The 13,331-nt window shown below is 35.7% G+C and overlaps 2 protein-coding genes across 2 annotated transcripts; one reads left to right on the plus strand and one right to left on the minus strand.

Annotated features, from left to right (window-relative positions):
* The first annotated feature begins 1,400 nt into the window (after window positions 1–1,400).
* On the plus strand, window positions 1,401–3,015 carry LOC101220899 (D-galacturonate reductase). Its single transcript, XM_004138938.3, has 4 exons — window positions 1,401–1,903; window positions 2,010–2,253; window positions 2,348–2,527; window positions 2,593–3,015. Exons 1-4 carry the CDS (start codon window positions 1,578–1,580, stop codon window positions 2,818–2,820), a joined length of 978 nt encoding a protein of 325 aa, XP_004138986.2. The 5' UTR covers window positions 1,401–1,577; the 3' UTR covers window positions 2,821–3,015.
* Window positions 3,016–3,455: 440 nt separating this feature from the next.
* Window positions 3,456–12,601, minus strand: LOC101223104 (peptidyl-prolyl cis-trans isomerase CYP23). The gene is made up of 8 exons (XM_004138865.3): window positions 12,328–12,601; window positions 12,109–12,222; window positions 11,873–12,021; window positions 4,964–5,036; window positions 4,777–4,866; window positions 4,067–4,106; window positions 3,872–3,954; window positions 3,456–3,733 (listed from the first exon to the last, which is right to left on the minus strand). Exons 1-8 carry the CDS (start codon window positions 12,436–12,438, stop codon window positions 3,713–3,715), a joined length of 681 nt encoding a protein of 226 aa, XP_004138913.1. The 5' UTR covers window positions 12,439–12,601; the 3' UTR covers window positions 3,456–3,712.
* Between the last annotated feature and the right edge of the window lie 730 nt (window positions 12,602–13,331).

A 13,331-nucleotide genomic window follows, 5' to 3' on the forward strand; every position in this document is an offset into this window, starting at 1 on the left:
AGTGTCAGCTTAGAAAGTAGCCACTCCTTGTCACATCATTCCCAACTACCACTCCTGTCTTCTAGCAAATCATCTTGCATAGTGATGTGTTGGCATCTCGTTGAGTTAATGCGCGATCCTCGCTTCATTTCTTCTTAACGTCATCCTGCGTGGAAAAACACTTAAAAGCACAATTATCAAGTGTGAAGACTTATGTAAGGTGCATTATCTTGATATCAATTTTGCACTAAAAGGTACGCGTTTTGATTATTCATCTCACGTTTGACTCTACTGTGTTACTTAAAAGGTTATAAAACTTTTATTTCTACAAGTTATCAAAAATCATGATAAATAATTGCTACCGTTGATGTGAAGCATTGTAAATTCTAGTTTTACAAGTTTTTTTCATTGTATAACACTATTATAAAATATTATGATTATATTAAAATTTTAATATACATCAAATATACAAAATAACAACATTTATTAATTATAACAATTAGAAAAACAACCAACATAACATTAGAACCTACATTCGATGGATGATATAGTTGGGCTCGTGCTGATAACGTGTTGAAAAAATGAGGCACAACTGAAACACAGATATCAAGAAAATATAATATTAAAATAAATAAATAAAAGAAATTATAAAACTCAAAATTTTCAAATTTCTATCCAATGTGTTTATATTACAAATCCACCAATGTCTCTATTCACAGGCAATTTGACAAGCAAGAGATGAATTACATGGCTATTAAGAACGGATATCTTCAAGACATTTGGCAAGGGAGTTGGAGGTATAGGAATCGTGATACATACAGTGGACACTAAGCATAATTATGGACATCTGTATTAATAATATTTATAATATTTTAATTATTATTATAACTTTAAACATTGCTATATGACTGTGGAGTTAACACAAACCGTTCATCAAAGTACCAAAATCAACCATTTCTTAAATGTTGTGGACACATAGCTTTAATTGTTGAATTTTAAAACCCAAATCTAGAAAGTTATTTTGAAACAAACTATAAATTGACGTGACCAAAAGTTTAACCTTAGTTTTAAAAAATACAACATTCTTCTCGTGAACCCATTTTTTAGCCTATATACGTACCTTTCTTTCTTTAATTTAAAAAGAAGTTAGCAAACAAATTTCATAAAACAAGAAGAATTACCACTATATTTAAGTGCATCATAGGTTGCACTCATCTTTAAGCATCTTATTTAGATAATGTCAAATTGTAGTTTAATATATAAGAAACTCTGTTTTCATGGTTAGAAGTGTTTTTTGGATTTTTTGCGTGGGATTACAACGTAAGTGCACAAATATGGGTGGATATATGATTACAATTACCGAAGTGAAAATACACAAAGTTATTATATAGTTTACAGTCTGTGTATTCTATATAGCATAAGAATATATAATTAAGGAGAGAAGAAAAGGCCAGAAAAATTGGAGCAAAGATTTATGCCATAGCCATCCTTGAAACTATAAGCAGAGAAGAATATTCTTGTTTTGAACAAGAAGAGAGAGAGAGAGAGAGAGAGAGGATATATAAAACCAAAGAAAAGGATAGAGAAGAGAGAAATAGATGGATCCAATGATGGGAAAGGGTGTGTTTATTCCAAGTGTGAGACTGATGGAGGGGCAGCAGATGCCAGTCATGGGGATGGGGACAGCGTCGATATCGGCGGAGGAAGTGACGAAGGCAGCGATCTTAGAAGGAATGAAGGTGGGATTTCGACACTTCGACACAGCGTATTCGTACGGGACAGAAAAACCATTGGGAGAGGCGATTAGAGAGGGTATTGAGATGGGAATTGTGAAGAGTAGAGAAGAGTTGTTTATCACTTCCAAGCTTTCCCCTGCGTTTGCTCATCCTTCCCTTGTTCATGATGCCATTCACGCTACTCTCAAGTAATTATTTCAAAATTAACTATTTTTCGTCACTTTGAAAAGAATAAAAAAATAAAAAGAAAGGTAATAATGATCGTAATATTACTAATTAATAATAATTGTATAGAAATTTGAAAATGGAGTACGTAGATATGTACTTGATCCACATTCCATTGAAGACAAAGGGTGAGGTGAGAGGAAGAGCAATTGGAAAGGATGAGATTTCAGAAATGGATGTGAAGGGAGTTTGGGAAATGATGGAGAATTGCAAAAGCCTTGGCCTCACCAAAGCCATTGGAGTTAGTAATTTCTCTATTCAAAAACTCACTCACCTTCTTTCCTTTGCCAATGTCCCACCAGCACTTAATCAAGTAATATATTACAATTCCTTTTTTTATTTTCTTACATATTGATTACAAATATGAAAAACTATAATTAAGGTTAGTTTGGTGTGTACTTGATAAGGTGGAGATGAGCGCAAGTTGGCATCAGAAAAGATTGAGGGAGTTTTGTAAAGAAAAAGGGATTCATGTCACTGCCTATTCTCCTTTAGGTGCAGCTGGGACAAGTTGGGGCCATAATCAAATTGTGGAATCTCAACTTCTTTCTCAAATCGCACACACCAAGGGAAAAACAACTGCACAGGTACGTACAGTGTTTCTTTCACTTCTCAATTTACAATAAAAGAATGAAAAAATTGTGTATTGAAGGTTGCATTGAGATGGGTGTACGAGCAAGAAGTGAGCGTAGTGACAAAGAGCTTCAACAAAGAGAGAATGAGGCAAAACGTTGATATCTTTGATTGGTCATTGAATGAGGATGAATTAGCAAAGATCAACCAACTCCCTCAGCACAGAGCGATTGTTTTTGCCAACATCTTTGGTCACCATGATCTTGTACTTGACCTTGATGCTCAACTCAATCATCCTCACCCTTGAATCACTACTTTTTCCTTCCATTTGTTTTGGTCGGGAGTGATTCTTAAATCGTCATGAAAATTACTTTTGACATTTGAGAATCACTCAACAAAATGCTTTTAGTCATTTAAGATCAATTTTTATCGCATGAAAATTGTGTTTAGTAGTTTTGAATTGATTTTGTATCATCAAATGTGTATTTTTGATTGATTTTAACGATTTCAAAATTACAATCAATCGATTTCAAAATTACTTCCAAACATACTCTGTTAATAAAAACGCAACAATTTGACTCAAAATTACTCCCAAACATACTCTGATAATAAAAACGCAACAATTTGACTCATTTTTAAACAATTTTGTATTGCATATATCATTTGCATTCTCTATATGCTAATATAGAATATTGTTTGCATTCACTTTATGCTAAATCTAATTTTGACGATAGAACTATGGACTAAGGCACGACCTTACTTGAACAGGATCGGTTCCATAGATTGGGGCTGCAGATAAATTGTAAATTTTAAAGAATCAGTCCAAGCTGCCATCAAATCTTCCTATCCAAATTTGTTTTCAGATTTTGGCTTACCACATGCAAATTTTATTTATTTATTTGTATTCCAAACTTAAATACCAACCAAATAGGACATTACAACTACCATGAGTGTCGACATTTTATTTAACAAACAAGGGCGAAGATTTGAACCTCCAAGCTTATCAACAAAAGTAGATGACTTGATTTTAAATGCTATTATTAAATTAGTGTTTATACAACATGTATAATAGTTTGTTCATTGAATACACTATAACCTTGCAAGAAATGCATATTTGAAAAAGATATTGAACAAACAGTTTATATTTGCATATTCCTCTTCTAGTTTTCCCGACAGGAGATTTTGTTGTCGCACACATTTCAGGGGAAGCATTTCATTCTCTGCAGACAACAAAAGATTAGTCAAGCTATAACCATTTTATCTATACAAGGAACCAAGCTTTTAATTGAGCAATATGAAAGAAAATGCTTAAAACAGGTCTAAGTATTCATTGTAGCATAAAACTTGGCTGTTCTTACCTGTCTTTCAATCTCCACAAAAGATGCAGCAAGCCTTCGCTTCAAGGTTGATCTATCCTCTTCACAACTGTCCAAATTGGTATCTGAATGCAAAAGAGACCAAGTGAGTGACGTCGAGGACCTCATAATAAGATTAGGAGTAGGAGAAAAATCCAACAGGAGAATAGTACAAAAGAGAAGGATTAATATTCTCACCATAATAGTATGATGATAGTATTGTTATGCGCTCAGTTGGCTGCAAGAAAACATGATTAATGATCAATTTACAAGAACAGATGATGAGAAAGATGATGGTAGCAATCGATCAAACATTGAACTAGAGAGACTTCTACTGGAGAAAAATATTCAGCGAAATATCAATCATAGCAGAGTAGCAGCAGAGTTTACACATCCAAAAAGACCAAACGACCTAAAGATGAATGGCTAGAGTTCAAATAGTTCTGCTAACAATGGATGTGGTGATCTTTATCCTACGAAAAATAATTGACATAAAAATTAATGACTAATTTTAGGTGTTTCAATTACTCCTGCTACCCATACCTTTTATTCTCATTGTACAGCAACCCCCACCCCCCAACCCCCAATGCCAAGAAATAAAGGGAAATACAAATAAGTTAATAAAAAATATAATCATGTGATCAGGCAAAAATGTTCAGAAGAAATGGAAAAATATAGAAGGAAAAAAAAACTTGAATGCAACATTGATATGTGAACGGCTGAACAAGCCAAGTGGTAAGGAAGTTCCAAAAGATAGGTCGAGTTCTAGCAAACGGCTACGTAAAATTATGTCCACTTAATGAGGTGTGAGCACAAACTTGAACAAATTCTTAAAAGTGACAAGCAAATGATCTCTTATCAAGCCTTCATTATCCAACTGCTGGACTAAAAGAAAAAGCTATGTTTACCATTACAAATATACCCTCACGACGAGTAGGAAGTTCTTCGAGTTTTTTTAATGTATCATCTCCTTTGGTAACTTTTCCAAAGATCGCATACTGAGAAAGTAGATGCAAATATGTTCATTAGCTTCTGTTCCAAATATCTGAACTAAACTGTTTTTTAAGTCTGATGTTTAAAATGGCAATGGCATACTGTTCCATCAAGGTGAGGTGCATCTCCCAGTAGCATAGAAAAAGAGGACTGAGCACTGTCTGGATCATCATATCTACGCAAATCACATGTAAATTTAAAACGATGAACGACCAAACATTTTTTGTACAATAATGAAGACTCCATAGGGAATATAAAAGAAACAAAAATAAAGTCAGTAGTCAGCTACACTACGATGCATCATAGCAGTACAAATGGTGGCATGCTAAACTTCTAATTGACACCATGGTTACATCCTTATTGTAAGAGAAGCCTAGTAGGAGTAACTGTGAGCTCTCAAATTGGTGTGTACGGTAAAACTTAATGATACATTCAACTCGAAAAATGAGAAACATCCTATATGAAGCCATTATAGTTAATGCACTACAGGTAAGAGTATTTTATATGAATATAATTAAATAAATAAACAATAGAAAAATTAAAAGAGCAAGAACATGGTCAGGAAACACGGCCTCCAACTGTGGACACCAAGACTTATGTGAAAAAAAGAGTACGAAAGGAGCCAACAAAAAGAAACAATCTGTACTCTTTTCTTTATTCTTTTTCTTTTTTTCCCATTTGAATTAATATTCTCTAACCTATACCGTGGGCTTATATAAGAAGGAAAAAGGAAGGTAAATTTGGTCTTCAATTTTCTTGTTTTATCCGTGAAAAAAATTGACCACTTGACATTAAGTTTAAACTAGATCATTTAAATATTTAGGCAACACAGCCTATACATATCTGGTACAAATCAAGTTCTTTAACGATAATCTTGTTACCTTGTACAGTTGTTCATAATTCTCTTGGATAAATCTTTCTTTCAACAATATTTTCATCTTTACCTACCACTTTTTTCTTTTTTTATGAAAAAAAACCACTTTCATCAAGAAGAATGAAAGAATACAAGCGCACAAAGAGAAAACCAGCCCACAAAACCACCCTTTTTGAAGGAAGGAGAACCGGCTATAAAATAGTTACAAAAGATCTTCGAAATCGAAGCCCAAAGAGACATGTGATATCTAGCTAACAACCAAATCTCAATATGCCCCCTCTCTCTACCCGTAATCATTCCTCTCACCCCAAATATCCCAACTAATAGCACACCATAAAAAGCCACCCTTTTCACTGAAAAGTGGATGAAAGAGGAACTCCTCAATCATTGCTCTAATGCTCCTCAAGCCAACAAAGATAACACCGAACTCTTGCAGGAAAGGGCACCAGACAGACCTCACAAAATGGTGCTACCAAAAAAGTTGATCAAGATATTCCTTCGCCGTCCAACATAGTAAATAACAAAAAGGCCCAACCAAGCAAGACCTACCAGATAAAGAACCCAACTTTCTTCAAAACCTTGGTCCTCCAAATCACATTAAATACCGACTCCTTAAAGGGAGCGAGATCTACCAACAGCTCAAATAAAGAATTACAAGAAAAACGCCGGCTAGGATTAGGAATCCAAAGACAAACTTCTCTCCTGCCCTCTCTAACAAAGAAGCCCTCAAGTAAGAAAAGAAGAAAGGTCACGACCTTACTTGAATAGGATCTGTTCTATAGGTTGTACATCTGTGTCATTGAGTTTTAAAGAAAAGAAGAAGGCCACATCCGTTGTTTCCTATTGGTCAAGTATGACAAAACCCAAACGAGAAAGACAGAGAATTCTCAGATCTCACCAAAAGCTCCGAGATAGTATAGTTTTTGAACGAGGAAAGATGATAAAAGGGGACCCTCCCCCACCCATCTATCCTCCCAGAAAAAGGTTTCCTTATCATCCCCCACAAAGCAAGAGACAAATTGAGAAAAAGTAGGAAGCTCGATTGACATATCCTTCCAAGGATTTTAGAAGGCGCCTTTAACCCCTCTCATAATCAACTCAAAAGGAAGGGAACCATGCTTGCTCACAAGGATTATATTCCAAAGAGAATCAGGCTCGAGATGGAAGCGCCAAAGTTACTTTGCCAACAATGCTCTGTTATAAATTCTTGATCAAAAGGTAAGTTTGCTCGGCTTGGACAAGAACCCTTTCTTCCACATTGCCAATCTCTTTTTAATTTTCTCACAAATGGGATTCCAAAAAGACACGGCTCTAGAATTACCCCTCAACAGAAGACCAAGGTAGCAAGAAGGGAAAGAGTCAACCTCACAATCAAATGCTTCAGCCCACCTCTGCAACTTGACCTGGTCAGAATTAATGTCGTAGATAGTGCATTTGTTTCTATTAATTTTCAAACCCAACATCTCTTCAAAGAATTCAACCATATGATTTAGGGTTTAGAAAGACTCCTCTTTTCCAAAACAGAAAAGCAAGGTATCATCAGTAAACTGCAAATTGAAGGTGTGATAAGGCAACTTCCTCTCTTCCAAATCTTAAAAGGCTAGATAATGTTGCCTTCAACACCTTTACTTATCAACCGCTTAGTATATCCACAACCAATAAGAACAAAAACGGGAACAATGGACCACCTTGTCTAAGACCCTTGGAAGCATGAATCACCCCTTTTAGTACTTCGTTGATGAGACTAGAATAATTAACATTTCTAACGCACCCCCACATCCACATTCTCCATTTACCAAAGTCTTTCTTCGTCAGCACTCTATCCAGAAAGTCCCCAATCCACTTGATCATCCCTCCAAATTCTTTGACCTATATTCCTCAGTAGCTTCATTAGCAATCAAAGCTTGGTCCAAAATCAATCTTCCAGGCAGAAAGACCCTCTGATAATCAGAGATAGTCAAAGGCAACACTTTCCTTAAACGATTAGCAAGAACTTTAGCCAAAATCTTATAAACACTAGCAATGAGACTAATAGGCTAAAAATCCTTCACCTTGTTCACATTATCCCTTTCAAGAATCAAACAAACAAAGGTTTCAACCACCGATCTATTCAGAATCCCTCTTTCAAAAAAATCCTTAAAGACACTCTCCAAATCTCCTTTGATAAGATCCCAATCATCCTAAAAGAAAGCCATAGAAAACCCATCAGCTCCAAGAGCCTTGTTGCCATCACAATTGAAAACAACCTTCTTAAGTCTTAACCTCCTCAATTGTAAAAGGAACCATAAGCTCCTCATCCTCTCTAGGTGATATAGGCTTCCAATCAATGCCTTCGACAAACGACTTCTCCATAACCTCAGGGCTATAAATAGAGGAGAAAAACTTTAAAATTTCCTCCATCTCTAGTGCAAACCCCAAAATCCAACAACAAATGGCTTATATAATTTTTGTTTCTTCTTCCACTAACCATCCTACGGAAGAAACCTGACCTACAATCACCTTCCTTAGCCACTTAATTTTACACTTTTGAAACCACCTCAGATTCTCCTTTCTAATCACCTCATCAAGACTCCTTTTTAAGCTAAACCTCTCCTCAACAAGGCCGTTTACAAGCGGACCATTCAACTCCAAATTGTCAATATCATGAATCCTAGCAACAATCTCCTTCTCTTTAGCCCAAATATCCCCAAACACCGCTTTGTTCCAAACTCTAAGCTTGCCTTTAATAGATTTCAGCTTCTCCATGAATCTATAACCCTCCCACCTACCTTGGATACTAGTATTCCACCAAGAAGCCAAATTCGCTTTAAATGAGGGATGGTTGTGCCACATATTGTCAAACTTGAAGGGAACCAGACCCCAATTCAACCTACCATTAGTAAAAATAAGGAGCCAATGATCTAAAGTGATTTTGAACCCCCTAACTTGCCTAGGGTTCCCAAACCTCTCAATCCAAGCTTCCAACATTAAAACCCTGTCAATTTTCATGGCAGCCCTGAAGTTGGCCCAGGTAAATTACCCCTGACGAGAGGAGGATCAAATAAACAACTATCATCAATAAATTTGTTAAAACATCTCATAGATCTGGTGATTCTCCCTCCCAAAGCTTTCTCATCAGGAGAATGGACAACGTTAAAATCACCCACCACACACCATCTTGATCTGCAATAGCATAGAGATCTCCCAGCTCCTCCTAGAACAAATTCCTACCAGTAATCCTTGGGGGACCATAGACACCTGTGACCCAAAACTTATCTTTACTTACAGCTTGATATGTGTTTTCCTCATTCTCATTCTATTTGTTGTTCTTTAATCCCACCAAGTTGCCACTACTGCCTTTATTTTGTGTACGAAAGTAATTTTGCTTTTTTTCTTTCTTCTCGGGGATCTCCATGTTAAAAATAAAAGATGCATCGATTTGCACTACATAATGAGAGACCATCTAGGTTCAATCATCCATTAAAAGGGAAGGCATGATCTCCTAATCTTAGAAAACCTTCATGGTTTTTTGGAAACGGAACCAAACCTCTTTATTTGAGACTAATGCTCAAAGTACGAGAGTATTATACTAAGAGAAAAATAAGAAAACGACAAAATCATCCAAACAAACTAAACAAGATGAACCTGGGCAATACAAACGGGAAAACGACCAACAAACGATCACAAAGAAGAAGCAGGGAAAGAACCAAAGCAACAATGAGTTGAAACATTAGTAAAGAGCTTAATACAAAGAAAATATAAACACTTTGATGAAAAGCGTCCACTTCGGACCGAAATTTTTGAATTCCACATTCTTCAATTTGAAAGGAGAAGGGAACACCAAGAATCAACAATGAGTTGAAACATTAGTAAAGAGCTTAATACAAAGAAAATATAAACACTTTGACGAAAAGCGTCCACTTCGGACCGAAATTTTTGAATTCCACATTCTTCCATTTGAAAGGAGAAGGGAACACCAAGAATAATAATTGACTGCTTCAAAACTATCAAACCCAAATAATTTTTTTCCAAGATCTTTGCCCTCCATTGATAATCATGATGACGAAGACAAAACATCCAAAAAGTTAAACTTTTAAGCTAACAGTATCAATCTGAAAATTTTTCTCTTTCTTAAATATGAGAGTACTGGCTCTGAATTAAGTGTTCAACAGACTTGAATCCCAATATCTTTATCTGCAACCTTCAAACCTTACAAAGAACCCAATTATTGGACCAAAAGGTGATGAAATAGATCTCAAACGAAAACTAATTTGCATTTTTCTACTATCGACTTTAAGTAGGCTTGAATTTCACAATGCTTAGGCTGAGACGGGTTTCCAGAGATTTGATTGAGAACCCTCATGGTTAGTATCCATTATATATCTTCATTTATTAACAATTTCTTCCCCGGGCTGGTTTCCTACTTTTTTTATGTATAGAATTACTGTTTCTGGCTTGAACTTGAAATCTTAACCCAAATTTGAGGTTGCTACTTTCACGCTACTTTTCCTCATAGTCTCTAGACCATATGTTCTTGACCAATTTTGGAACCAGGTAAGAGGCTTATCTTCCTAAATCTTCCCTCCCTTAATTGATGAAGTATTAAAGCTGGCAACTTTCCTTCTTTAGTGCTCTTTCTCTTGAAAATTATTGCATAGTATTTCACAATTTGCAAAGTATTCCTTTTTTGTATACCCAAGGTCCCAAGTCCATCATCCTCCAGGTGATTTAGACAGTATTCCATTTAAGGGGATGAAAGCTCTTGTTTCCCTTGCTACCACTCCTCAGGAAGTTTCTATAAAGCGTCTTTAATTGTCTAGCCACTTTTGTGGGAGCCTTTTAAAGATAAAAGTAGTAAATACGGGAGTTCATCAAAGTAGCTCGTCTATGAGTAAGCCAGCAAACCCAAAATAAATGAGATGATTGCCAAATAAAAAGCCGTTTCTTAAGCTTCTCAATAACTGGTTCCTGAAAAGAGGAAATGTTTGGCTAGCCAATAAGAGGCAAATCCAAATAAGTACACAACTAAGCTCCCAATTACAATTATACCAATTTACAAGGTGGGACAACATATGTGAATCAATTGCAATGCCCAAAAATTCAGGTTTTTGGCCAATTATATTGAGCCCCTTGCTTCTTCAAAGTGACTAATAATACTAACAAGGTTGCCAATGTTATGTGGAGAAAAGAATAGTATCCTAGACAAACTGTAAATAAGTGACAGGGATCTCATTGGGCTCCTTACATACTTCGAATTCCTTGATCAAACCCTCCATGGTCAGCCAGAGTAAGGATCCATCTTAAGCAATCAAACACCATAATGAAAAGAAAGGGAGATAAGAAATCGCCTTGTCACATCTCTAGTGGCATGAATAATAACCTAGAGGCTTGTCATCGATGATAATAGAGAAATTTGTTGTCGATACACTCTCCTTGTCCATCTCATCATTTGATCCCATATCCTATGGCTTGAAGAATATTATTAAGAAATCTCAAACAACCATGTCAAAAGCCTTCTCAATATCAAGCTTTAAAACCAACTGTTTCTATTTTTTCCTTTTTTATTAATGTTCATTCGCAACAAGAGAAACATGTAGAATCTGTCTTTTGACACCATGGATTGGAAGGTGGCATTAGTGTTAACTAGCTTAGTTTCCATATAGTTAGTTATCAATCGAGGCCTAAATGTTAAATGTGAAATTAAAGAGAAATCCATTATTTTTCACGAATCACAGGTTAAAAACCTATTAACACATGCAAATTTAGACATTTCTGTCAATTTCCAAACACAAAGCTGTCAGAAAAAATGGGCAGGAGATAGAACTAGAGAGAAATGGGTAGCACCAACAGCTGGAGAACTCATGACATGCCTACTCAATTCAACAGCATTTTACCGGATGCATAAAGAACCGAGTTAACCTCCCAGGATAAGAAACAATGTAACATGCGAGCAGAACGGATTCTGCCTGTGCATTTTACATTTCCTTCCATTTCTATAAATGCAAGGGAGTTTCCATTCAGAGATGGAAAACATCAACGATTCTAAGAATATTCAGACCTAAAATGGCATACTATAGATAGGAAACGAGTTACTGACCACTGTTCTAGACAAAAAGAAAGCAGTAGTAACTTATGCGTGTAGTGTAGAAAGAACTAACCTCCCCATAGAAAGAATACCTCTAACGTGTTTAACATCACTAAATTCACCAACAACAGTCTTCTCAGCCTCCGTTCTTTGTTCCTCGTTCATGGGAGCTAATCTTCCTCCCACTACATCTGCCACTTGCGCCACAAACCCTTTGTCAACCTGACAATATGAACTTATCTCACACACAATATTCCCCCACACAATCACATAAACATACATAAAGAAAAAGATTTGCAGTTGTAATACCCGAAAGAAATGGTTGGTGTTATAACAACCGAGACGAACAAGTTTGAAGATGTGGTCAACGGTTCTGGGAGCAACCTTGGGGAAGAAACCGAATTCAATATCGCCATAGTTCGTCTGGGTATTCGAAAATGTAGTTTGATATATTAGGGAACATTTAAAACTAGAACCAAAGCTCTACGTGGATTAAAATTTTGATTAATAGAGAAGGAAATGAAGAACCTGAAATACTACACGAGCAGATCCGAGATGGGAATCCTGAGCTGAAGTGATGGTGAAAAATGCAAAAAAAAGAAGAAAAGCAAGGATCGGCAGCAGACGAAGTATGTGCATTTTGGAAATGCGACGGTGCAAATTGGCGCTTGATCAGGAAATGAAGCGGCAAGAGTGAAGTTTTAGTTTGTTCCTCGAACCCTGCTCTTTCGGTACACTCATGCGTCCACAGGCGGCTTTCAAATCGCTGCGCTTTTGCACTTCAATTTTGGCAAATGTTCATAAATATTAATAAGGAGGTTTTTGTTTTAAAATCTTATTAGCAAAATAATGCATTTTGAAAACTAATGTATTAAAAAAACAAAAAGGTCCAAGAAATAATAAAGAGGTTTTGCTTTCAACCTTAATTTTGTATCCCTAATTTTTAAAAAATTCTTTAGTAGTTATAGTAAAAGTATACGGCTCTCAAATTTGGTATTAAATAAGATGTTTCATTCACACTACGTTAAACTGAGACCTTGGTTCGATAAAGTTGTCCCTTTGGTGATGTGATGGTTAAATCGCAGAAAACTTATTGCTATGGGACCTCTAATTGAGCAATTTGAGATGTGGATGTAACTCAAGAATACATCCATTGGTACAAAAATATTATAATACTCTATATCACTCGATCGGGGAGCTCCTATAGATCATCTAATACATATTTAAATATTATCTAATTATTTTTAGTATATATTTATTTTGAATATTTTCTAATTCATTTTAATATTTTCACCTAAATCAAACAACAATAGACTTTGAGATGTTGCAGATGATCCACAACAGGTCCTAGATATATGCAACGATAACAAACAATACATGAAGACACATACACTATATGACGATGTACCTATTGTACTTGCATCAGTTCAAAAAATATGTGCTCGAGTGCAAGAGCTTGATGAATTGAAAGATCAATATGTGGAAGAAGTGTCTCATGTGATACAAACACAGATTGAGACTTGTTATGTAAA

Source organism: Cucumis sativus, chromosome 2 (assembly GCF_000004075.3).
Source record: "Cucumis sativus cultivar 9930 chromosome 2, Cucumber_9930_V3, whole genome shotgun sequence".
NCBI lineage: Eukaryota > Viridiplantae > Streptophyta > Magnoliopsida > Cucurbitales > Cucurbitaceae > Cucumis > Cucumis sativus.

What these genes read in the sequence shown, in the direction of transcription:
- LOC101223104 (XM_004138865.3), bottom strand. Translation starts at nt 12,438, where the DNA reads ATGCACATACTTCGTCTGCTGCCGATCCTTGCTTTTCTTCTTTTTTTT. An exon ending in ACACCAACCATTTCTTTCGG is followed by an intron (nt 12,022 to 12,108) that starts GTATTACAACTG and finishes TCATATTGTCAG; the next exon opens with GTTGACAAAGGGTTTGTGGC. An exon ending in GTGAGGGTATATTTGTAATG is followed by an intron (nt 4,107 to 4,776) that starts GTAAACATAGCT and finishes GTTTTCTTGCAG; the next exon opens with CCAACTGAGCGCATAACAAT.
- LOC101220899 (XM_004138938.3), top strand. Translation starts at nt 1,578, where the DNA reads ATGGATCCAATGATGGGAAAGGGTGTGTTTATTCCAAGTGTGAGACTG. An exon ending in GCCATTCACGCTACTCTCAA is followed by an intron (nt 1,904 to 2,009) that starts GTAATTATTTCA and finishes ATAATTGTATAG; the next exon opens with AAATTTGAAAATGGAGTACG. An exon ending in AGGGAAAAACAACTGCACAG is followed by an intron (nt 2,528 to 2,592) that starts GTACGTACAGTG and finishes TGTGTATTGAAG; the next exon opens with GTTGCATTGAGATGGGTGTA.